General features: G+C 39.1%; 1 protein-coding gene across 10 annotated transcripts in view; it reads left to right on the top strand.

Annotated features, from left to right (window-relative positions):
* BOD1L1 (biorientation of chromosomes in cell division 1 like 1) overlaps window positions 1–24,902 on the top strand; it is a 59,183-nt gene extending 34,281 nt beyond the window's left edge. For 3 of the 10 annotated variants that reach the window (XM_045392146.2, XM_015450173.3, XM_015450176.4), the window contains 15 exons: window positions 1,401–1,444; window positions 2,758–2,818; window positions 4,411–4,481; window positions 5,428–5,500; window positions 6,724–6,803; window positions 10,441–10,525; window positions 10,860–10,933; window positions 11,930–12,005; window positions 12,086–12,120; window positions 13,168–13,213; window positions 15,808–15,857; window positions 15,949–16,033; window positions 16,442–16,595; window positions 20,481–20,621; window positions 23,513–24,902. In XM_045392146.2, coding sequence (XP_045248081.2) covers window positions 1,401–1,444; window positions 2,758–2,818; window positions 4,411–4,481; window positions 5,428–5,500; window positions 6,724–6,803; window positions 10,441–10,525; window positions 10,860–10,933; window positions 11,930–12,005; window positions 12,086–12,120; window positions 13,168–13,213; window positions 15,808–15,857; window positions 15,949–16,033; window positions 16,442–16,595; window positions 20,481–20,621; window positions 23,513–23,630 — 1,193 coding nt within the window. In that variant the 3' untranslated portion in view covers window positions 23,631–24,902. Of the gene's footprint in view, window positions 1–1,400; window positions 1,445–2,757; window positions 2,819–4,410; window positions 4,482–5,427; window positions 5,501–6,723; window positions 6,804–10,440; window positions 10,526–10,859; window positions 10,934–11,929; window positions 12,006–12,085; window positions 12,121–13,167; window positions 13,214–15,807; window positions 15,858–15,948; window positions 16,034–16,441; window positions 16,596–18,642; window positions 18,796–20,480; window positions 20,622–23,512 lie in introns of those variants that run through there. The other 7 variants (XR_012434671.1, XM_074039433.1, XM_005554494.4 and 4 more) reach the window with 5 other exon arrangements.
* Window positions 24,903–26,609: the final 1,707 nt, after the last annotated feature.

Here is a 26,609-nt window from a genome sequence, read left to right as displayed (position 1 = left end):
ATAATCGTCCCTAATACCAGTTTTAGATATTTTAGTGGTCTCAGGGTTTCTACTGTTACAGGGCTGCAACAAACTTCCATAATGCATATCACTACATGTGTTTTACCAGGTATTTTCATAAAATTGGATTGGGGGAGGGAGGGTCAAAGAATATGCAGGTTGAGTATCCCTAATCCAAAAGGTTTGGATCAGAAGTATTTAGAATTTCAGATTTCTTAGGATTTAGAAATATGTGCGTTACACCTCATTGAGCATCCCATATCTAAAAATTCAGTCTGAAAGTTCCAGCGAGCCTTTCCTTTGATAGTCATGTTGGCACTCAAAGAATTTCAGATTTTTGGAGCATTTCAGAGTTCTCATTTTTTAATTTGGGATGCTTAACCTGTATACATTTTGAATTTTTATAAGTACTTGTTACTCATTTGGGGCTAAATATTGAGTAATGAGTAGGTTTGCATTAGGTGTACAAGGCAAAGAGAAGGGCAGTAGATGTGGAGTGATTCAGATTAAGTGAATAGTGCATATAAATCTCACCCATGACTTATCTGGGGAGGTTTGGGGAGTGGGAGCAGTTGAGGACCTTCTTACACAAAACCATCTGAAAGGGTCTCGAAGCCTTGTAAGAAGTGTCAGCCAGTCCTGGAAGACCACACCAAGACTTAGTAAGTCATTTATGCTGGCATGTTAAAACCCTGAAGATGACTAATCTATTCAAAACTTGGACAGATACATTAGTTAAAATGTGCATGGGTGTTTTATACTACAAATAATTAACGTCTCATTTGTTAATTGTCAAGAAGCTAACATTTTTGGATTCTGAAGTCCATTGTTCCCACAGCTATATTTCAGATAGCTTTACTGTGTTTAGGTACAGTTCAGTAAGAGATCTACTTACGTAAAAGGAAGTTGTTTAAAAGAAAAATGTGTGTTCTGTCATTGTTGAGTAGAAACAGTAGACTTTGTACTTCATGTTTCCAAAGAATATAAACAGACCATTGCTGTTTGAGGGGATAGGATCTAACTTTTCATTTGACGCTATTATTTTAAATGAACCAGTGTTACACTGCAGCTTAACAGCTACATTAAGATCTTTTACTTTTTTTCTAAGCTTCAGATCACCAACATAGTTAAATCACCATAGCGATTTAATATACCACTGCTATTACTATAAAAATGCAGTCAACATTAATTTCTGTTGTCTTTTTCTGGTAGTATTTTCTGGTAGTACAACATGGATTGATTGTGGGAAATAAGTGGTCAGAATGTTATAATTTATGAAGGCAACTAAGCCACTTGGTGACATAGGATAGGTTCCCCATCCTAAAAGTCTTCAGATTTATTTCTCTACATTTCAGAAACAATACTCAGTTTCTTTACATCTCATTTTTGTTTTTGAACAGCTGAACTCCAGAAGGAGCCTTTGTTGGTGAATGAATCACTAAATGTAAGTCACTGTAATGATTTTGATTTTTGTGGTTATTGGATTTTTTTTTTTATTTTTTGGAGAGCTATTGAGGAGGAGCCATCTGGAGGGGTTACGTGTATACTTCTGTAGGAGCCAGGAGGCATTTGGTAATGTACTCTTCATTTGAGTTCAGCATCCTGACAGCATCTTTCACTAGCTCTTTTCCACGTACACCTATACTCACTGACGAAGAACTCTGAACTTTCTATTGTTTATTATTATAACAGGATTGAAAATTGGATTTTGATGTCTTAAATCATCCTGGTGCTATAGACAAAATAGATTTTAGTTTGAGAATTAAATTTCACTTCATGTTTTTAGACAACTTTTCTCAACATACTAACCTGTAACTGCTATGTGTCTGTATTTTTTTTCCCAGATGTGGCTCTCATAATCCCTTTCATTCTTGAAAGAGTCTTCTTTTGGGCTTTCTGTCTTAATGTATTTATAAGGAACCTCGTATTGTACCAGGAGTGAACATTTTATAAAATGTTTCCAAATGTGCAGACAACTGCATTCTTTCCAATGCCCCTAGAGGAATTGGGGTACTATCAGTGAACCGTGGAATCAGAGTACTTCCTCATCAACCACCCTATTTTGTAGCTAGAAATTCATACACCATATGCTGAATAAGAAGAAAGAGAAAAGCACCACTTGGTGTGGTTCAAGTTTGCCATCCAAGAGTTAAAAATATTTTGACTGGGCACAGTGGCATGGCCTGTAGTCCCAGCTACTGAGGAAGTTGAGGTGGGAGGATCACTTGAGCCCAGGAGTTTGGGTCCAACCTGGGCAACGTAGCAAGACCCTGTCTCTAAAAATAATTTTTTTTTAATAAAATAAATTTTAAAAGTTAAAAAGACTTTAAATGGAGTTGAAGCTTACCGAGCCAGGTGGCATGTTCTCCATCCTACCTCAGTCCCCCGAGTCCACCAACAGCTATCTTTTCCCCAGTCGAGCATAAATGTCCTTTCCAAATGTGTACAAAAGCCTGTGACCAGGACTTAGGATATTATAGGATATTTCTCTTATTTATTCTTACTCTTTTGCCATTGGCTGCTTTAAGGACAGGAAGAATAAGCACAATAATTTGTTAAACTGAAACCTTTTCAAAAAGAAGATGCTGCATGCTTCTGAGCTTCTGGGTGAAATTAAAAAGAATATGTACCCCAATTCCTTTTGGCATTTGTACAAATAGCCAGGTTATGTAAATTACTTTCTCTCCTCTCTCTCTCTTTTAGCCTTTAAATTTTTTGTGAGACTATCCATAAATATCTTTTATATTATATATTTAGGTTGAAAATTCAGACTTCAGAACAAATGAAGAAATTCATAGCAAATCTTATAACAAAGGAGGTAAGTTAATGAATTTCATAGCCATAGATTTAATATTAATTATAGTTGCCATTTATTGAGTGTGGTCTGTATACCAGGCCTTGTGTTAATTATTTTACATATTTTTCTCTCATTTAATTCATAGTAATTCAGTAAAGTGATAGTTAACAGCATCACTCCTGTAGTTGAGGAAAACGAGTCTTAGACCAGGTGACTTCTTCCAAGCCATAGAGCTTAAAAGTGATGTCTCACTTTAAATAGCTACTAGAACTTTGCCATTAATCTCACAGTTGACTCAATCCAACATGAATACAAAACACATAGTCCCCTGTGGATTGCAAGTACCCAACTGTGAAATGTGTTAACTTCCGACAGACAGTTTAGGATGGTGGCATATCAAGGATGTCACATTTTTGTGGGTCTTCTCCCAGGGGTGAGGTCTGGTGGCCATACAACCTGTGTAGGCTGCCAACTCTGGACAGATAATTCCCTTCTCAAACAGAACATAGAATTTTCTTGATGCTTACTAATTTTGTTAATTTTCTATTGTAAGAGTGGGAAAAGAGGCTTATTTACTTATATAGTTATTTTTATAACATATACCATATTTCAAACAAAAGTAAAGTGGTAATAAACACCCATGTGCCCCCAACTTTGTTTTGCCCTATCTTACAATTTAGTATATTTGCTTCACATACCTTTTAAAAAATATTATGGTGGAATCCCCATTTACCCCTTCCCAATCCCAATCTCTTTCCCTTTAATCCCACTCCAAAAGGAAACACTATTATGCATTAGTTATATATAGGTCCATAAACAACATGTAACATATGTTGCCTTCGTTAGATAAATATGTGGTCTCACATTACATAAACCCTCCCCACGTTATTTGCTCATTCAGCAGTTTGAGATTTTGTTCTGTTGATTTGTATTAACTCTAATTATTTTCATTGCTTTCGAATATACCGGAGTTAGTATTTTTTGCTTCATTTGTACATTATTTTGCACATGTAGGTATTTTGAAGCTTTTCCCAATTACAAAGAGTGCTACTGTGTATGTTCTCCTACCTTTCCCAGTGTATATGTAGTGTACTTATATTTCTGGGTATGGAATTGCTCAGTTATAGGCACCTCTTCAACTTTACTGCATGTGCTAAATTGACCCCAAGTAGTGTACCAGTTGTCACTCTATAGCATCTCCTGTATTTGGTATTGTTTGACTGGTGAATGTTTGTTAGCCTGATGATTATGATGCAGTGATTCATTGTTTTCATTGATGCTTCTTAATACTGTGTTGCTACACAAAGTGGGGGGAAGGGCCTTGAAGTCTTCTGTGTAAAGTCCAGTGTTGTTACCCCCGACATGTTACTGACCTCCTTGAACCCCGTTCCCTCACATCTACGAGTGGAGGAAGAAAGAGAACTTAACTGACGGAGTTGTGTGGAGGATCCCATCAAAAATCATTTGTGAACTATCTACCACAATGCCTTGTACTGGTACTCAGTAAAGTTACTCACTCAGTTTTCTCCCAGCCCCCTAACACACACCTACAATAAGTATTGGAATATAAAAAGATTTAAGATTTTTTTTTCTTTTTTGTATTTATTACTCAGAGATATCCAGTGATAGAAAAGACAACGCAGAAGCCATAAGCAGTCACAGTGTTGAGGCAGATCCTAAAGAGGTGCGTTTTAATAAACTCAAGTGTCTGATATTTTATACATAATATTTTCACTGTGCACAAAGAAGGGCTTTAGGAAGGCTTTACTTCTTTGTATAAATTAAATATTAATGGGTATACTGAGAGTTCCACATGTCACTTTTACCTGTATATGCCCTTTCAATGTTTAGGCAAATAGCAGTTCTCAGGACTGTCTGGAAGTGCCCATGTTGTATAGTCAGAATGGTTTTTCATGCACCTTTCATCAACCGTAAGAAGTCCATGTTTAATCAGCCACTAAGCAGAAAAATACTACTAATTATGACATGCCATCAGTTGTAAGATATATATAGCTTGACTTCAGAGATGGTGAAATGATAAATAATTTTTTAAACATGTGTTTTAGAATTATTGAAATACAGTATGTAGCTAGAAATAGCATGTTTTGTATGAATTTACATTCAAACCCAGAAAAAAGACTAAAGCTTACAAAATTAGTCTAATCCAAATCTAAATATCAAGTGTTCTAGATTCTTTTTTTTTTTTTTTTTTTTTGAGATGGAGTCTTGCTCTGTCGCCCAGGCTGGAGTGCAGTGGCATGAACGCTGCTCACTGCAAGCTCCGCCTCCCGGGTTCACACCATTCTCCTGCCTCAGCCTCCAAGTAGCTGGGACTACAGGCACCCACCACCATGCCTGGCTAATTTTTTTCTCTATTTTTAGTAGAGATGGTTTTTCACCATGTTGGCTAGGATGGTCTTGATCTCCTGACCTCGTGATCCACCCGCCTCGGCCTCCCAAAGTGCTGGGATTACAGGCGTGAACCACCGCACCCGGCCAAGTGTTCTAGATTTTTTTAAAATGTGTATCTCAACTTATTCCCAAGGTTAGAAACTAATACAGTGTGCCCCCATTTCAGTTTATTTGAATCAAGATTCTATGGCCTTTGATCTAGTCATTCTTAATTCCAGGTTGAAGAGGAAGAAAGGCATATGCCTAAAAGAAAAAGAAAGAAGCATTATCTCTCTTCAGAAGATGAACTGGGTATTTATATATGTTTCTGTTTTAGACATCTGTGAAAAATCATATTATTTTTATATCCAAAAGAGTGAGCCAAAAACAGAGAGAATTTTTGAGGATAGTAACTGTCTACTTCACAAGTCTTGAGGCTAATTTGTTTCTAGACTGGCTTGATACCTCCAGGGTCCTTTCTGGACCTCAGTCTAGAAACTAGATTGTTTCCTGCAGAAGACCCAACCCCTGGATCTCAAAGATAGACTCTCTCTGGAACCACACCCCAGGGCCCAGCCAGGTGCCACTGCAGTCTGTATTTTGTATCATAAGCAGATGCCCTACAGAGCTAGTGAAGCACTTTAGTCCCAAAGTGCCTCTAACACCCCTTCTGTGCTTCATACTATTGATTTTCTCATGGTCTGTAATGGTGCCCTCTAGTAGAACAACAGTAATAGAAGTGTTGTACATTCATTTTGTCTAATACAGAAGCTACTAGCCACATGTCACTGTTGAGCACTTGAGAGTGGTCAGTGGAAACAAAAGACTGAATTTTTAATTGTTTTTAAATTATTTTGTATTTCAGTAGCCACTTGTGGTTAGTGACTATCATGTTGAACAGTGCACTGACCTTTAATACTTGACATAAAGGAGAAGTTCAATACTTATTGAATGACTACATGAGAAAGAATGAAGAGTGAAGAATGAAATATTTATATTTTATATTATTTGGTAGCAATTTAATGAGTTCCTGATGTATTCAGGTACTATCTATGGTACATTATACACATTCCCATTTAATCTTTACAATAAACTTGTAAGTTAGGTGTTGTTGTCATCTTATAAATAAAGAGATTAAGGTTCTGAAACATGACGATTTTATCTTCACCACATAAATCTGATTCCAAAGCCCATGGTCTCAATTACTATGCTATACCTCTTACGTGGTAACTCATTTAGAAAGTTAAAGTATCTCTGGAAACTATACACTAAGCCCTTCCCACAGAACCCACTACTTCATTGGTGTCATGTGACCATATGGGGATTTTTGTATTTTGTTTTATTTTTACTTTGCCAGGGCAAAAGGCAAGTGTTCAGTGCTCATATCACATGATATTATAAATATAGAGTAACTTTTGGCTTCTCTGTATCACAGGCCTAAGAAAGAAGGCTCAAACAGTCTTAAAATAGAACTATGTATTTCATTTTTCATTTAGCTTTTGTTCATTTGTGATTCTGTCTAAACTGATTTACAGATGATAATCCAGATGTCCTGGATTCCAGAATAGAAACAGCACAAAGGCAGTGTTCTGCAACTGAGCCACATGACACAAAGGTATTTTTTCCACATATTAAAGTTTTGGGTGGGGGTAGGGAGGCCTAATTACAGCATTGTGAATACTTATTATAATATTTTTTCATTTTAGTATCCCCCTTTATATGTCTCTAATAATAATCACTTTATTATAAAAGGTGTATATTTTTAGTCTCCTCCCCAAAATCAAATGTTGCACTTTATAATTCTTAAACTGCAAGATTGTCTTATTACAATTTAAATATAACATTGCTTAGGTTTTTGTTCAGTAGTATTGATTTCTTAAGGTGTCTAAATGTTTTCTTCCAAAGTAGAATGTGCTTTATCACAGATATACTTGCACCAAAATACTGAAATACAGTCACATATATTTAAATATTAGTACTTTACTCTCTAGCTTACCTCCTGTATTAGTCTGTTCTCATGCTGCTAATAAAGACATACCTGAGACTGGGTAATTTATAAAGGAAAGAGGTTTAATTGACTCACAGTTCCACATGGCTGGGGAGGCCTCACAATCATGGTGGAAGGCAAAGGAGGAGCAAAGTCACATCTTAACATAACAACAGGCAAGAGGGCATGTGCAGGGGAACTCCTCTTTATAAAAGCATCAGATCTCATGAGAGTTATTCACTGTCAGGAGAACAGCACAGGACAAACCTGCCCCCCGATTCAATTACCTCCCACTGCATCCTTCCCACTACAAGTGGGGATGATGGGACCTGTAATTCAAAATGAGATTTGAGTGGGGTCGCAGCCAAACCATATCACCTCCTACCTTTAAAATCTGGGTACTATAAGGATTGGCCTTACCCATTGCCTTTTTTCCTGTGGTCTTATTTTCATCTTATGACTCACAGAACCTCCTCACAAATTTTTATTTGTGCTCTGCTGTCTCTTTTGTTGTAGGCCCAGATTTTTTCATTCCCTACTAGATACTTCTTGGGTGTTCTTCCATTTCTGAGACTCAGTACTCTAAAATTTCTCATTGTCTGTCTAAACTAGTTCCCTCTTTTCCTCTCTTTCCCTAATTTAGAGAACTGATTTCCAGTTCTCTAAAACCAGACTTTGGTCTCTTTTTTCCCCCAGTAACCGAAGAACTAAATAAAAAGTAGGAAAAGATTTAATAACCTAAGAGGGAAAGTGGCATATTGTCATGAATTTTAGTTGGTTGTGACCAAAGGAAGAAACAGGCTCTTAAGCTATGCCTCACCCTGCCCTGTCCAAAATCAAAAATCCTGAGACGATCCTTCTAAATTTGAAGAAAAGTAGATTGAAGGGGTATTGTTTAATTTTCTCTTAAATTTCATGATTTTTTAATGTTAAATTTAAATAAAATCTAATGTAACTATTTTCATTAAGCAGTTTTATAGACATGGTATTTTCAGTTACTACAAAAGAATCCTTTCTTACATGGAAAGCTGTCTGCAGTAGCATTTATTTGATGTCATCTTAATATTAGTAATTTTTGGACAGTAAATTGGGAGTGATTTCATCATTTCTGTTAAAGTTTTCTGTGTAGTAAATATGTACCATTTTATAAAAGCAATAAAGTCATTATTCTGAAATGTGTATAGGAAGACCAAAAGAAGACCAAAATTGAGTAAGTGAAAAAATTCTAGGCACTGGAAAAATAAAAGCAGGAAATAAAAAGTGAGTTGCATGCATGTCATCAGGATCTGATTAAGTGCTTTCAGGACCAAGCGTTGGTTCTGAAAGAGCCAATTCAGAAACAGAAATGCAGTTCATCCAGTGGTTTGAAGACTTTTGTGCAGGACATCTTCAGCCCCCACTATATGAAACAGATATAAGTGTAGATGTTCTGGCTGAAATGAGGGAGAAGACCTCAAACACTTCAACCCGCTCCCACACACACACACACACACACACACACACACACACACACACACTCACACACTCACACTCTCACTTTCTCTCTCTCTTTCTCTCTCTCTCTCCCTCCCCCCGGCGTCACACACGTGCTGCCTCGCTCCCTCTCACACACACATTCTCTCTCACACTCTCTCTCTCTCACACACACACACACACACACACAGCACTTGAAGAGGTCCTGCGCTGAAAATGGCAGTGCAGCATGAGGGTCTCAGTGAAGCCTCAATGTTGATGTGTTGATAAGGTCAGAGCAAATAGGTTTCTCCTTGGCTTTCCCAAGTGAGTGGACCTTCCATCCTCTAAATTAGCACTCTCCCAAGGTACCACAAGCCCTCAGAATGTGAGAAGAAATGGTAGAACCACCATTTATATATGCCTTTTATCTAAAAATCTTAAAAATTAATCTCTACTAATATTTACTGTGTAGATTGGCCCTGATGCTATCACTGAAAGTGAGCTCTCCTCTGACGTCACCTGTTAGTCTTATATTGTAATCGCACGTCTTGGACCTAGTTATGTAGTACTGTCAGAGTACCTTAAGGGAAGCTGGGAGTCCCACAACACAGAGGACTTGACATTGAGACCCTCACTTATTTGTTCACTTTCAGCATTTTATGACTTAATAGCTTACAGATGCTCAACTAAATGAATTTGCAGAGTTTGTTTACCTTGTTTTAATTGAACTGACCCTCCCAAAACAGACACTGGTTTGAGATTTCTGCAAAAATAACCACAACAAAAAACCCCATAAGACACAGAGAGTATTTGTAATCCAGATACAAACAAATAACAAGAGAAATGGCTGAACTGACACTTCTTTTACTAGGAAGTAACAGAAGCTCTGTGCCATCCTCATTGTTAGGTAAAAAAGAATGAAGATCTAATCATATCTGACATGAAGTGGGCCAGAAATTCCAGTGTTTCAGAAGACTGTGTGAAATGTGGATTTGCTTTTATATCCATCCCCTTCCAGTCCCTGAAAGGCTATATCAAAACCCAATGACATTGAATTCTTCCAAGTAGGGAAGTCGGGGGTGAGGGCATTTCATTATAGATCCCTTTAAATTTTGAACCACGAGAATATATTTCTACTCAAAAATAAGTAAAATTAAAATTAATGGAAATGTGGATTTACAGTTGTTTATAATGGGCCATTAAAGTAAAATTAATGCTTACTTTAGTTGCCTATTTCATCTTGATCTTATTCTACTTTATATATTTTTGTTTATATACTGTATTAGTATTATAGTATAAACGATTTGGCATTTCATGCTGAGAACTTTCTTGCTACTACGGGGGGATAATTTAATTGCTGAAAGATCACTGCTCCAATTCAGCCCATCTGGATACCCATAAATTCCCTTTGGCACCTCCCAAATTATTGCTTCCCCACATCTGCCCCCTCCATCACCCCACAAAGATAAATATCTGTTGCCAATATCTGTCCATTTTTCCTTTGGAGTTTGTCTTAAAAAGACAAAATCCAAGCGGAGGGAGGAGAAGAGCAATTTCTATTTTGCAGGAAAGAAAATGGCCTTGATATTTTATACTTGAACCTTATCTCATGCTTTTCTGTTCTCAGAATGTTTTTTTTTTATAGTCTCACTAGCAGCAATAATAGTTACATTTCAAAAACATTTTCCAAAAGACTATCCTAAAAAAGAGGGAGTTTTTTTGAAATAGAAAGGCATACTTGGGTGGGGAGGATGAATGGATGAAGGCTTCAGTTTGAAGAAGCTTCTGGTCTTTTTCAACTTCTCTATAGGAAGAGAACTCCAGAGATTTGGAAGAATTATCTAAAACCAGTTCTGAGACAAATAGCACTGCCTCCAGGGTCATGGAAGAAAAAGGTGAGTAAAACATCTGCTTAGGTAAATTGACTGAACCTTCAAAGCAGCCATCGTATCTCTCAACAACCGAAACATCTATTCTGCTCATTTACTTTCCCTGTATAATAAAGTGCCTCATGCTTAAGATTAGGGATCATTTTTAATTTGGATCCTGCTATACCCAAAATGTGCTGTTTACTAGTCACCCCAACTCAGGCTTACTAATTTTGATGGTAGAAACATGAAAATGGAGTGTGTGTTCATGTGTGGCTGCAGCTATGTAGGTCACTTGGGTAAAGATGGGGAAGGCTGACCGTGGTCACTAGCAGTGGACAAAGCTCTTCCTTTTCTACAGATGAATATAGCAGCAGTGAAACTACTGGTGAAAAGCCAGAGCAGAACGATGATGACACCATAAAATCTCAGGAGGTGAGATGTGCTTTTCATATTTATTTGTTCACAATTATTTAAGCAGTAAAACCAAATTAAATTCGTTAAATACTGTTACCTTGAGTTTTTCTTAAGTACTTTGAAGGAGCTCGGGGTTTTTTTAGTGCAATGGGGCACCATTTCATACAGTGCATTTTATCAGTGTCATTTTGATTAATTTTGTTGTCTTCATCTTTGTTTCTTCAAAACATTTGTATGAGACCCACTTATGTCATAGCCAGAAAGGATCAGCTCAGTGCTCTACATCAGTGTCAACGTCAGGTTCCTGGCCTAACATTGGAGGCTGTCTGAGCCATGGAGTCCAGCTAGGATGAAATGGGAACAGCAGCAGGTTGTGCAGAAGGCATGCAGGGAATACTCTAGGGGACCTAGTTCATGAGGCAAGGTCATGGATTCCTGGGGGCTGCAGGCACAGACAGCATCCCAGCCCTGCCCACTGTAACCCATAGATTTTCAGGGAGCCCGTGGAGCAGAGAATTGCAGTGGCTTGAGACTGAGCACCATAAATCAAGAGACACAGCCTGTGCACTAGCCAGATCTAGATAACCATCACCAAGTTTGCCCATTTTAAATCTTTCGTTGTTGTTCTCACTTCTGTATGTATGATATATTCAGTGGACTCCATTATTTTTTATAAGGGTTACCATTTGGTCACAACTAACTTGGGCTAAATCCCAATTAAATGGACATACATATTTATTACAGAAGTAAAAGGTAACACTTTGATTACTTCATTGTCTCAAAATCATCACGGCTCCTTTAATTTATGACAGTTAGTGATATTTATCAGGTTGAAGGAACTACAGTGAGATAAGTAAATAAAACACTAAGCCCTACATCACATATTTTTAAAGTGACAAAGCTAGGATTTGAGCTCTCTTAGACAGGAACTCTAAGTCTGATTTTTGAGAAAACTTTGTATAATAAAGGATTAAATTTTTTTTTAATTGCTGTTGTTTTTAATTTCCCCCTTAGGAAGATCAGCCAATAATTATTAAAAGGAAAAGAGGAAGACCTCGCAAATACCCTGTAGAAACAACGTTAAAAATGAGTAGGTACTTGGTGTGTTTTCAGTTCACACACAAGAAATTTTTGAACCGATTTTCTAAGAGAATTTTTTTTTTTTTTTAGAAGACGACTCCAAAACAGATACTGGCATTGCCACTGTAAGTAATTGCAAAACACGACAATTTCAAATACTTGCTCTTAACCTGAAAAGGGTATAATGCACTATCTAGTATTTTGAACTTTATTTTTTAAGTACTTGAAAAGCTTTAAAAGAGTTTCTTAAATAAAATACTGAGTAACCATTCAAATATTTTGATTACTAGTATCTTTGTGTAAACAGAGTTATATTAGTTGTTCTTCATTCTTATTCCATTCTAACTCATGAGTTTGATTATTTAAAAATTATCTAGGGATTTATCTTCCTGCGGCTACCTGTGGTGAAAATACACAAATGAGCTATTTTATATGATTTTGAGATAGTGGCTTCTTTAGAGAGACTTGTGAGTTGTCTTGCCATCTTACTACTTTCTATGGAATTCTTTTTGACCTAAAATATACACTGATTTCAGTGCAGGAAAATCCTCAGTGATATTTTATGTTTGAACGTTCTTTATCTTTGACCCTGATGTATATACCCACCAAAATCATTGTATCAGGATTCCATCGCATGCATTTCAATGGATTATTATAAGAAGAGCATTATAAGGAGAACAGACGTGTGTTCACTGACCTAACAAAAGAACATGGGATTCAAGCCTCAGTTTTGCCACTTACCCCGAGACCTGTGACTTAGGGTCAGTCATGGACCCTCGGGTGACTCAGTTCCCTTGAATGTAAAGTGGTATGATGCCTGTAGTACTTATCTCATAGAATTATTATAAGACAAAACCAGAGAAGCACATGGGAATGCATTTACCAACATGTAAAATGGTTTGTCTTGGGGAATATTAACCACAGTGGCCATGCTGCATTGCCTCACTTCTCATCCTCTAGCGTTGCAAAAGGGAAGTAACTTATTGGAAAGTCTGTATTTAGAAGCTCAGGCATCCATGTTTGGCTAGGTATACTTAATTATAGAAAATAGGTCTCAAATATGCCTATGTAAATAAAGATCCTATACCACTTTTATATCATTGATTGCATTTCTATGTGATGATTATAAACTGCTGATTTTAATTTTTTTGTTGTTGTTTATTTAAACATAGGTAGAACAGTCTCCACCTAGCAGCAAACTGAAAGTAATGCCAACAGGTCTGTACCTATAGCATTCCTTTGTGTGTGATCTGAGGCGGGGCAGGAGAGGCTGGCTCTTGGAGAATGTTGGGGACTTCCATTCTGCTTCTCATTGAAGTGGGTGGCCCCCTTGGTAAAAATAGTTGTCCTTGTATCTGGGAGAGACTATTGACTTACGGAGTCCAGGACTCAAGAATTGAAATTGTTTTGACTCTTTTTCTTTTCATTCCAAGGAGAAAAATATATTCCAAAATGTTGATAATGATTAGCTCTGGAGGGTGGAATAATGGGAGCATTCCATATTATTTGTCACTGTTGCATGCATTTTCCAGATATTTTTTGCAATGTGTGTGTATCCATTTTGTGGTCTAAAATTTTTTACATAAAAGCAAGAGGAGCCATTAGTGAGCTTTGAAGTGCTGATATCAACAACAAAGGTTAATGTGACAGCTATTTTGTATCAAATAAATAGCATGGTCAGATCGATAAAGTATATATTCTGATCAGCAAATAAAGCAAATAGGTAATATAAAATTTTTCCCACATTTATGTGTGATCGTACTTCATTTTTTCTTGTGTCTTGGTAAATTAAGGTTTGTTTATTTTTTAAAAGAGGGAGGAGATTCTGCACATTTGGTCTTCACCAGTTTGTATTAATAATTTTGTAGTATTTGAATCCATACAAGAAGAAATCTTTGTAACTTGAGTGCCCTTTAAGGACGCTAATTAAAGCTGTGTGATTCAGAATGTTTTCTGAATGTGGGTAAAATGATGACCATTTTAAGACAGTCCTCTTTGTTGACCTTTCTATTGGGTTAACTTTTTCATTTTCATTGGTATTTTAAACCTGCAAAAAACGATGACTACTACAGTCACCAAAAAGAAGTACCTTTGAGTTTTTGAGTGCCTGATGAACATCCCCATAATCTCAGCTTCAACTAGTGCATTGAACTAATCTTTACTTTTCTTACCATGAAACAGTCTCAGAAAATTGTAACATCTGCAGAAAGCAAATGCATAAAGAATGTATGTATGCACCCTACAAACAGGTCATAAGATGTACTTTTTTAACTACCATGATGTCTTTGGAGTCAAAAGATTTCTACCTGTCACTCTACTTGTTAGTTATGTGACTCTGAACAAATTACATAAATCAAGTTACTCAAGCCTGGTTTGTTCAGACTATAAGCTAGGATCATAATACTTGTAGAGCTACATTGAAATTGAAAAGTCCATATTAGCCAAGTGTGGTGGCTGACACCTGTAATCTCAGCACTTTCCGAGGCCTCCACAGGAGAATCACGAGCCCAGGAGTTGGAGGCTGCAGTAAACTATGATTGCACCACTGCACTCTAGCCTGGGCAACAGAGCAAGACCCTGTCTCATAAAAATAAAAGTACCAGTTATATATCCCTATTCGAAATGCCTAGGACATCAGAAGTGTTTCAGATTTTGAATTTATTCAGATTTTGGAATATTTGCATTTCCCAGTTGAGCATTCCTAATCAGAATTCAGAATGCTCCAGTGGCATTTCCTTTGAGGGTCATGTTGGTGCTCAAAAAGTTTTGGATTCTAGAACATTTTAAATTTTGGATCGTCAGATTAAGGATGCTCTGCCTGTATATCATTCCAACTTGCAGTTACTGGTACATATTGTGAGCTCCTTATATGCCCCTTTTTTATTCTTTCTTTGGGGTCAGAACATTTAAGCTGAAAGGGATCATAAAAGTAGTCTAACCCAGCCAGGCGTGGTGGCTCAGAGGCCTGTAATCCCAGCACTTTGGGAGGCCGAGACGGGTGGATCACCCGAGGTCAGCAGTTCAAGACTAGCCTGGCCAACATGGTGAAACCCTGTCTCTACTAAAAATACAAAAAACTAGCTGGGTGTGGTGGTTGGCACCTGTAATCCCAGCTACTCGGGAGGCTGAGGCAGGAGAATTGCTTGAACCCAGGAGGCGGAGGCTGCAGTGAGCCAAGATCATGCCACTGCACTCCAGCCTGAGTGACTGAGTGAAACTCTGTCTTAGAAAAAAAAAGTAGTCTAATCCAACTTCCTATTTTGTAGCTGAAAAAAACTGAGGGGCCGGGCGCGGTGGCTCACGCCTGTAATCCCAGCACTTTGGGAGGCCGAGGCAGGCGGATCACAAGGTCAGGAGATCGAGACCACGGTGAAACCCCGTCTCTACCAAAAATACAAAAAAATTAGCCGGGCGCGGTTGTGGGCGCCTGTAGTCCCAGCTACTCGGGAGGCTGAGGCAGGAGAATGGCGTGAACCCGGGAGGCGGAGCTTGCAGTGAGCCGAGATCACGCCACTGCACTCCAGCCTGGGCGACAGAGCGAGACTCCGTCTCAAAAAAAAAAAAAAAAAAAAAAAACTGAGGGTCAGCAAATAAAATAAAATCTGAAATGAAAACTTAGGTTTTGTAACTCACAATCCAATGTGATCTCTGCTAGGTATTCTGATTCTATCTTTGCTTGACTGATAACAAAATAATAATGAAGTGTATAACAGTGTATTAATTAATACTGATACACAGATAAGCCAGACTGACTGTTGAAATTTAAATTTACAGTAATAAAATATTAATGCAGAGATTTCCTTTTCTTAAAGATGAATCCAATAAAGAAACAGCTAACCTACAAGAAAGAAGTATAAGCAATGTAAGTGTTAAATTTCTTATCAAGATATGTTTACAAATCAACTTAAATGCTCAACTGACCACCCTTTGAACTTTAATTTTATTGCTTCTAGGATGATGGTGAAGAAAAAACAGTAGCAAGTGTGCGTCGGAGAGGAAGAAAACCCAAACGTTCTCTCACTGTGTCAGATGATGCAGGTATGCTTCTAGCAAATTCTTAATAAGTCTTATTGTTTCAAAATCACCTTTTTTAAGAGTTTTTCTTTGAATGAGGAAAAATCCAATGGGATACGGCTAATATTAATATTACATAAATATGTGTGAAATAGGTCTAAGCCCATGTCAGAAATGGTACATCCCAGATGCTTTTCTGAGTACATGTGAATTTTTTATGAACGCTGGCTGTGAACTGCATATGTAAACTATCCAAAATGTGTTTGAGATTAAGTTAAACAGTTGTGAACTGCAAGTGCTGAAACAAAAAGGAAGTGGAAAACCACTTCTCTGCCTCCAAGTCCCTAATATCCTAAGTTCTAAACTCCATGACTCTCTCCCTTGGATCTTTGGGAATTGTATAATCCAGGTGTTACCCTTCTATTTGAACAGAATCCTCAGAGCCAGAAAGAAAACGCCAGAAATCAGTTTCTGAACCAGCAGAGGACAAGAAAGAGCAGGAGTCTGATGAGGAAGAGGAAGAAGAGGAAGAGGATGAGCCTTCAGGAGCCACCACAAGATCCACCACCAGATCAGAGGCTCAGAGGTAATGGGGGCAGCACAGAGCTGCCAGAGACCTTCACCAGCTTCTCCATCTGAAAACTGCTCTGGGTTTTCTGGGATTCTCTTTGTACTAACTGAATCATTCATACTTCAGTGGAAGTGTTTCCCTTTCATTTTTATTGTTAGTGGGCACATAGTTCTTGGAGAACACATTTTCTGTCCTAAACCATTTTAGGGGATTGCTTCAGAGTCTTTACCAGGTTTTAAACGTCTATTTGGTGGAACCCATTCAATTCTTTACGAATATTTTTTGAGCATCTACCATCCTTCAGACGTTGTATTGAGCACCATTCATGAATATGGACATACATAAAACATCATCCCTGCTCTCAGCATACTTATTTCAACCCAGAAAGCAGGAGGAACCAGGCCCATGCACCGCCGTCATCACATGCATCTCACCAGTGCTATGCAATAGGTTGATCATAGGAAAGTGCCCAAATTTGACCAATTTTGAGGTACATAATTTCATATATTTCCCAAAATGTGTTCTCTCAAGCCCTATCGTAGCCAGAAACCTCTAAGAAAAAGAGTACCATGGTCAGATGAGTTTGGGAATGACAGTGAATTCTCTCTCCTTCTCAGTTACATGTTCATTAAAACATTGAGGGTTTGGCAAACTCCAGGGCTCGGCGCGGTGGCTCACGCCTGTAATCCCAGCACTTTGGGAGGCCAAGGTGGGTGAATCATGAGGTCAGGAGATCGAGACCATCCTGGCCAACACAGTGAAACCCTGTCTGTACTAAAATGCAAAAAATTAGCCAGGCATGGTGGCTCGCGCCTGTAGTCCCAGCTACTCGGGAGGCTGAGGCAGGGGAATCGCTTAAACCTGGGAGGCGGAGGTTGCCATGAGCTGAGATGGCTCCACTGCACTCCAGCCTGGTGATACAGCGAGACTCCATCTCAAAAAAAAAAAAGGGTTTGGCAAACTCCTAAAGGAAAGAAGCCGGTTGAACTTTGTTTAAACAAGCATTATTTGCTGATACCCCTTTTCTGTTGTTGGCCTATATCATTATAACTGTTCATCCAGTATTCCTTTTCCCATGGCACATTTGAGAAATGGTACATAACTGTGTAGTCTCATCCTAACCGTTAATAATTTTCCCAAACATGAATATTTTCCAGGCTGAGCATGGTAGCTCATGCTTGTAATCCCAACACTCTGGGAGACGAAGATGGGAGAATCACTTGAGCCCAGGAGTTTGAGACCAGCCTGGGCAACACAGGGAGACCCCATCTCTACAAAAAAATCTTGAAAATTAGCTGGGCGTGGTGGCATGAGCCTGTAGTCCCAGCTGCTTGGGAGGCTGAAATGGGAGGATCGCTTGAGCCCAGGAGGTTGAGGCTGCAGTGAGCTGTGATCACACCACTGCACTGTAGCCTGGGTGACAGTGAGACTCTGTCTCTGAAAAAATGTATATTTTTTAAATTTTTAATTAATGTGATTTATAAGGTGTTAATCTTGGTATCATCTTATTTAATTTCATTATTCAAGATCAAAAAGTTCAGGAAGATTTATTTCAAAAATAACACTAACACCATAATATGATAGTATCTTGTGTTTACATAAAGACTTAAAATCAGGGCTGGGTGCAGTGGCTTACACCTGTAATCCCAGCACTTTGGGAGGCTGAGGCCAGCGGATCATGAGGTCAGGAGTTCGAGACCAGCCTGGTCAATATGGTAAAACCCTGTCTCTACTAAAAATATAAAAAATCAGCCAGGCGTGGTGGCATGTGCCTGTAATCCCAGCTACTCGGGAGGCTGAGGCAGGAGAATCAGTTGAACTCGGGAGGCGGAGGTTGCAGTAAGCCGAGATCACGCCATTGCACTCCAGCCTGGGTGACAGAGTGAGACTCCATCTCAAAAAAAAACTTAAAATCAACTTGTTTCTAATTCCTCCAAACTTAACACATTATTAGCCATTTGTGCCATGGTTTGATTTCTCAAAGAATCAGATTTTAGAGCCAAAGGATTCTGGAAGCTCACACGGCGAAAGTTATAAGGTGGTCTCATATTTGTTTTTTTAGGTGGAGCAACTCAGATAAATAGAAAAGAAGTCACAGAATCCAAATTGCTGCTGCTAGGAGAGGGTGAGGGTGCTGGAGCCCAAAACCCATGCATTTGGGTATAGCATCCATCCCACCAGAATTACTGCTTCCCTCTAAAACCGTTGTGGAAAGTAGGGCTCAACTCAGAGAACGTTCCATAGGCCTTCTAGCCGTCTAGTGAGTGTCTAGAAATTGCTCTCCGATTTGCCTTTTATAAATTCTTTAAAAATCTTATTTGATGTATCTGATTCTGTAATCACTTGGATTATTAAAGTTCTTCTTCATGCACTTTATAATATAAACTTTTGATTTTCAAATGAGTTCTTTTCTCTCTAGTTTGGATTCCTTGGCATTGGTTGATCAGTCCCAGGGCTCTGATGTTTTCATAATTTCACAAATTGTCTGGGTTGGGTGGGCTCTTAGTGATCATGTAGTACCACTAGCCAGTCATGCCTGAGTCACTGCACCTGCATCTCCTCTGAAAGGGTCTTCCTGCTTTTGCATGGACCTCAGTGGCCACATCCTCCTCAGCATTCTCTGACTTGTGTTCAGTAGAAGCCGGCCTCCCTATGGCTTCTACTCTTGATTCTAGTTCTACTTTCAGAACCTTCTGTCTAATTTTCCCTTACATATTTGAGGGCAGCTTCCAGGTCTTCTCTGCTTGCTTCTTGAGCCCTGTCATCATCCCTGTTTGTGCTCCTCAATGACCTTTATCCTCTTTTAGACGCAAATATGCAGCTGGGCGCAGTGGCTCATGCCTGTAATCCCAGTTACTCAGGAGGCTGAGGCAGGAAGACTGCTTGAGGCTGGGAGTTCAAGACCAGCCTAAGCAACATAACAAGACGCTGTGTCTTAAAAAAAAAAAAAAAAAATTAATAAAAAATAAAAGAGGCCACGCACTGTGGCTCACGCCTGTAATCCCAGCAGTTTGGGAGTCCAAGGCTGGTGGATCACTTGAGGCCAGGAGTTCAAGACCAGCCTGGCCAACATGGTGAAACCTCATCTAAAAGAACAAAAAATAGCCGAGCGTCATGGCAGACTCCTATAATCCCAGCTACTTGGGAAGCTAAGGCAGGAGAATTGCTTGAACCCGGGAGGTGGATGTTGCAGTGAAAAGAGATTGTAGCACTGCACTCCAGCCTGGGTGACAGAGCGAGGCTCTTTCTCAAAAGAAAGAAAGAGAGAGAGAAAGGAAAGGAAAGAAAAAGGAAGGAAAGGAAGGTAGGGAAAGGAAGGAAAGAGAAAGAAGCAAACTCTGTATACCAAGTGTGGTCTAATGAATCCAGAAGAGGACTGTTTTACCTTATTTTCTGGATATTTTTCTTCAGTGTGCATCCTCATTACTGAGCCTCAAATTGAAAAACACACCAGTTAAACAAGTTCCTTTTTCAGAGTTTTTACTGGTTAATCAGAATTCCTTATCAAATTCTTGTGCAATTGACTACTTGGGCCTTAACACTTAGCTTCGTGAATTGTACTGTCATTAATCTTGGCCCTTTATTCTACCCTGATGAGCTCTTTTGTAATCTTTATTTTGTCAGCCAGTATATTTTCTATTTTTCACAGATACATCTCTTTTCTAAATCACAATAAAATACCACGCACAGTAAGAGCAAAGATAGTGTCACACAAGCAGAGGTAGTTGTAGATGACATTAAGATCGACTTATCAGCAGTGGTCAGCAAAACCAGCCATTTTTCTGATTTGAGTTCCTATTGTTCTGACTTGCCCACAAGGAGCCTCATACTTCCTAAATAGTTCCAGGGACTGGAGTATTCAGTGCTACCATTGCCCAGTGTTTCTATAATCTGTTTCAGAAAGCAACATAGCAAGCCATCTGCACGTGCAACATCCAAACTTGGCAGCCCAGACACAGTTTCTCCTAGAAATCGCCACAAATTAGCAAAAGAGAAGTTACCTACCAGCGAAAAAGTTAGTAACTCTCCCCCATTAGGAAGGTAAGTCCCTGCTTACACTTCAAGTAATTTTTAACCCCCTAAGACTATTTTTGGTGCAATAATGCTTTCTTCCTAATTTCCTCTAAGATTTTGTCTCACCAAATAACTGTTTTTGGGGATCATTGGTTTCCAAGAAGAATGGGAAGGGCTGCAGAAGGTGTCTCTGTGGCCCCGCCAGTCTGGCCTTGCCGCAGTGGATTGCCACACAGGCTTGCCCTTGACACCTGTGAGCCTTATCTGCCTTCTCCCATCCGCCAAGACCAAAGGCAAGGCAGTGTGGTAAAGCAGATAACAGCCCAGAACCAGTTCTGTGCTAGGTAGAGCATTGGAGAGGTGATGAGGTGATAAAGCTTCCTCTTTCAGGCACAGCCCCTGCCAGCTTACACCTTTCACTGCAGCCTTACTAGTCTTACTGCCTCCCACAGGTGGTCCTAAGCCTGCCTTTCTTGCCTTTGCTTGAGCTAGTGAGGAGTGCACCAGCACCTCCAGTAAGTCAGATCCTTTCCATCCTGCTTCAGCCTGTTTTCATCTCTTCTTCTTGCTGCGCTTCTGGTCAGTACTGGGCACTTGAGATGCCACATAGCATTGGTTTGGTATATTCCTTTTATTTACCCCTCTGAGCTCTAGCTTTCTTTCTTCAGATAGGAACTTGTCATATTTTCTATACATTATCATATTCCAAAGTAAAAGACTCTTCACTGTACACAAAAACCGTTTTGACCTCTTACCACATTTTCATCTTCACAGCATACTTGCATGTATGTGCTGTTTTCCCCACGTTCTAGAAACGAAAGCAAACTATAGCGCTAGGCACTTTCACAAATATGCTCTCATTTAACTCTCATTGAGTGAATTGTAACAGTTACTTCTATTTTATATGTGAGGGACAGAATCTCAGGAAGGTTTGCATGCATACTACTCAAAATTGAACATGCAGTCGAATCACTTGAGGCTCTTTGTAAAATGCAGATCCAGGGTCTGTAAGTCTAGGGTGGGGCCTGTGAGTTGGCATTTCCAACAAGCTCCTCAGTGACCAGTGCCCCTGGTCACAGACCACATTCTGGGTGAACTGGAAGGGCCTGGATAAGCTACGAAGCTCACATGGCTGGGGAGAAGCAGCCTGACTCAGAGCTTCTGTTAGCTGCCATTTGGCCCCCAGCACAATGCTGCGCACGGCACCTTTACTGAAGAGGTGTTCCTTGAGTGGCTGGTGGCTTTCCATGGAAACGGTTTGAAATGGATTATCAACAAACACATTTTCAGTCATTGTCAACACATGCCAGAACCACATCATCTGCAACAATTTTTGACTCAATTTGAGTTTATTTACTTTTGCTGTCAAACAATAAATGAAAGACGTGTCTTCATATCAGTAGAGTCCCGTTTCTCCGTCTCTTGCAATTTTGGTTTTCCAAGCCTTTTATTCATTGACAGGACATTTACTGCCTGCTTGCCATGTTTTGGGCATTTCTGTAGGCACTGGAGTTAGAAAAATGAATAAATCTCAGCAGCTGCCCTAGAAAATCATTGGGTCTAATGGGAGAGATATATGTATATAAGACTTTCAAACTTTTTTGGCAACAATCCACTATCAGAATGTTTTGCAATACAGCTGGTGCTCACATTCCTGCTACTGTAACTGAAACAAAATTTTCATGAGTCAAATTTAGTAGATGTGATACAAGTGGTATTTTCTGTTGTGTCCTATTAGTATCTTGTTTTAAAATATTGATTGTAACTTGTAGTTACAAAATATTGATTGTAACTTGTAGAAACACAGCAGATAAATTACAATGATAAATGCTGTGGTAAAGACCTAAAGTCTTCATGTCAATAAAGTCGCATTTCTCTGTGGGGGATTCCAAAGATAGGGCATCTTGCTCTGTGATGTGGAAGGTGCAGGACTACAGTCCCAGATGGTGCACAAGTAGAAGGCAGAATTATAAAAGGCTCTGTGTGGGAGGCCGAGACGGGTGGATCACAAGGTCAGGAGATCTAGACCATCCTGGCTAACACGGTGAAACCCCGTCTCTGCTAAAAAAATACAAAAAACCAGCCGGGCGAGGTGGCAGGCGCCTGTAGTCCCAGCTACTCGGGAGGCTGAGGTGGGAGAATGGCATAAACCCGGGAGGCGGAGCTTGCAGTGAGCTGAGATCCGGCCACTGCACTCCAGCCTGGGCAACAGAGTGAGACTCTGTCTCAAAAAAAAAAAAAAAAAAAAAAAAAGGCTCTGTGTTCTATGCTCTGGATGATTTTCTCCTGAAAGCATCGGAGACCCAAGAGGAACTACTTCATACATCTCCTGGACAGTAACATGATTAATTGGAGTTTCCAACAAATAATTTTAATCACAGACTGTATCAACAGGGTATGCTGGTTACAGGGAGATTGGTTAGAATGTTCTTCTGAAATTCTTGTGGCTTTTTTAACACAGCTATTTTCTGTAATCCTGTGCTACGAAGTATGATTTTGCACTTGGTCCAACCTAGGTTGAAATCCTGCTGTGTTCTTGCTAATTGTTTGAACTTAGAACAGTTTCTATATTGGTGGGACCTACTGTTGATGTCTTTGTTTTATAGATGAAAGAACTAGGGCCCAGAGAAGGAAGTGGACTTGAGCACCATCAGCACCTAGAGTGTGGTAGAGCTGGAACCAGAGCACAGGCTTCACACTTCTCTTCCAGTGTCCTGTGTTTGTGTGTGAGTTTGACAGCAAAGAACCAGTTAGCTCGAGCTCTTCGCGAAATAGCTCCTTTTCGTGTATAAATTTTACTGGGTTTTTCTTTTCTTAGCTGTCAAGTTCAAAACTCTTCCATTTTTTTAAGGAACTCCCAAGTTATTTGAAGCAACTGCTTTTAAACCTCACCATTGCCTTGACTTTGCTTAATGCAGATCAAAGACACAGCTGTCCCCTTCTATCAAGCGCAAGAGAGAAGTCAGCCCTCCTGGGGCCCGAACAAGAGGCCAGCAAAGGGTGGAGGAAGCCCCTGTGAAAAAAGCGAAGCGATAATCCTGACCACTGCTGCCCTAGGCTTATGGAGGAACACAGTGGAGAGGAAAGAGACATGCCTCGGTGGCCATAGGCTTCTCTTTAACCAGGAAAAAGATATGCATGTGCTGTAAGTCCCTAGGTGCAAGCTTTTTCTTGTTATGTTTTAAACAGCTTTATAAACTATTGTTCATAGAAGATATTATGTACATTTATTTCAGATAAAGGACAATAAGTTTACTTTGTATCTGAACTCAAAACAAAGTAGTTGTATATTTTAACATTCAAAATTGGGATTTCCCAATGTGACACATCATGAATGCAAACCCCTCCAGCCCATCAGACACCAGGCTGCCTACTGGTAATCTGTGTATAGTATATAAACATGTAAAAATAGGTTGTATTTTACTCTATGTATGATGCTAATCAATGAACACTATTTATTTTACAGAGAAAACTTATCTGTGAACTTTACTATATATCTGTTTATTTTACTTTATTATTATTTTTTTTAAATAAAAAAGGGTTTTAAATGCTATGCAGTCATTAGTAGAAAATTTTTTAGGACTCTGCCTGCCCTGTAACTATCTTAATATGATCTGGCAGAAACTCGCATGTATCCAAGTAAAGTAGTTTAGCTAAAGAAAGTTTCTCCATTGCTTTTCTGTTCACAGTCGTGGCTCTGTTTTTTAAGAATGTAACGTTTTTAGATTATACTTGCATCTGTGACTTTACTACCAGCCCCATTGACATAAAACAGGTTCTGGTTCAGGTAAAGTTGCGTCAGTCACCTGCAGCAGAAACCCTCTCTGCTGGTGTTCATTCCCCTGCTCTGTGCTGTTCTGAAGCTTCTACCAATACTCTTTCCATATTGTCTTTTTCAGTGAAGAGAAATGCATTCAAGATTAGGTCCCTCCTGTCTATCCAGTTTCAGGATTTTATGTTGTTTTATACACAGTTGTTTCAGTATAGAAACTGGCTTTATTGCCAGGTGTTTTTTTAAACATGTTTTAACTCTCATATGAGCAAACTGTCCAACTTCAGTTTTTCATAAGATTAAACTTCTTACGATCAAATTTGTCTCTTGCAATGATGTGATGAGTTGCCAAATAATTGAGATTATTTTTAAATGTTTTGTTCATATTCTTGTTTTATAATTAAAATTTACATTCAGTGTGTATGGGTTTTTTTTTTTATTTTTATTTTGACTCTTAATGTCAGGTGGATATTTCTGTCATTTTACATGGTTTCTTACTGAGATTTTATATATAAATTATAAAATGTTTACCAAAATTTGAGTGGTAAGAATTTTATTTGTGTGTTTTAAAATTTGTCTGCATGAAAACCGTTTCTTCTCTCTAAATAATTGGTCTTACCTATATCGTTCCATGTTCACATTCAAATTTGAGTCAGTGATGGCGTTTCTCAGTAGAACTGAACTTGGTAGAACTGAACTCCGTAGAATTGAACTCTGTAGAACTGAACTTAGAAGAACTGAACTTTAGATCCAGAAAGGCCCTTAGAGACAAGGAATATGAGAGTTTCTCATTTTTATGTATATGGATGACTTTTAATCAAAGCTCAAAAATCTAAAGTGATTTGTCTTAAAAGTAAGAAATGCAAATCAAAGCCACAGTGAGGTACCAGTTAGAATGGCTTTTATTAAAAAGTCAAAAAACAGGTCTTGGTGAGAAAAGGGAACTCTTATACACTGTTGGTAGGACTGTAAATTAGTTCAGTTCTTGTGGAAAGCAGTTTGGAGATTTCTCAAAAAGTTAAAATGAATTACCATTTGACCCAGCAATCCCATTACCAGGTATATGCCCAAAGGAAAGTAAATTGTTCTTCCAAAAAGACATCTGCACTTAGATGTTTATGACAGCACTACTCACAATAACAAAGACAAGGAATCAACCTAGGTGCCCGTCAACGGTGGATTGGATAAAGGAAATGTGGAGCGTACACACCATGGAATTCTCTGTAGCCATAAAAAGGAACGAAATCATGTCCTTTACAGCAACACTGATGCAGCTGCAGGCCATTATTCTAAGTAAATGCACGCAGGAACAGAAAACCAAATCTAAAATACAAAATACAAGTAAAAAATGTAAAAAGTAAAAGTGTAGAAGCTGAACTAGTTTCCAAGGTTCCTGATTCCTTTGGTCATAGCCTTTGCACCAGTCAGTTTTAGACTGGTTCACCAGCAGTGCATTCTGAAAACGCAGTCTTACTGTGACACTGATGTTACTCAGTTTAGTAATGGCTGCTGTTGGCATGACCCTATAGGGACCGGGTAGTTGGAGTGTGCAGAAATGCTGCCTCTCGATAAAACTGGAAATAGTGGAAATACGTGAAGAATTTTATGATGGGGAAGTCAGCTAAACCACATACCTTCCAATGATTCTAATACAAGACTTCGGAAATAGGTGGAAGCAATTCTTAGTCATCACAATGATATGCTACTAAAAGTATTGAGCAGAAGGAAGGAAGTCAGGAATGCAAAACATACTGCAATTTACAGGACAGTCCCTGACTCCAAAAAAAATATCCAGCCTAAAATCCAGTAGTTTCCACTAACTCACTGAGAAGCACTTGCAGACCATCTCCAAATTTGACATTTCCCAGGCCTTGGCTTGGTTACCACTGCCACTGCCTCACTGCTTCTCCATAAGCAACCTGAACAAGAGCCCACCTGCTTTCCCATCCCAGAGCTGAGACAAGGCTAGGAGGATCACACAAGACTTAGTGAAGGCAGCAGAGCGCCCTGTGACTGAGGACAATGTGACTCAAAATGATGGCTGGTTCCTCTTCAGTTGAAGTTGGTCATCCACAACCACAATCCTTCCCTGCCTACTTCAGGCCTCTTTCCTCAGGGTGGTACCACTTGACCCCTGCCACCTAGACTTTACTTAAATACTAGAGTCTACTAACAGGTTTACCATAACCACGCCAATTAGGAATGGTCATCAGGTGACACTCCTCTTCCCAATGAGATCTCAT

The sequence above is a fragment of the Macaca fascicularis genome, chromosome 5, assembly GCF_037993035.2.
Source record: "Macaca fascicularis isolate 582-1 chromosome 5, T2T-MFA8v1.1".
Classification (NCBI taxonomy): Eukaryota; Metazoa; Chordata; class Mammalia; order Primates; family Cercopithecidae; genus Macaca; species Macaca fascicularis.
The sequence above is the reverse complement of the archived record's forward strand: the minus strand, read 5'-3'. Positions and strand labels throughout refer to the sequence as shown.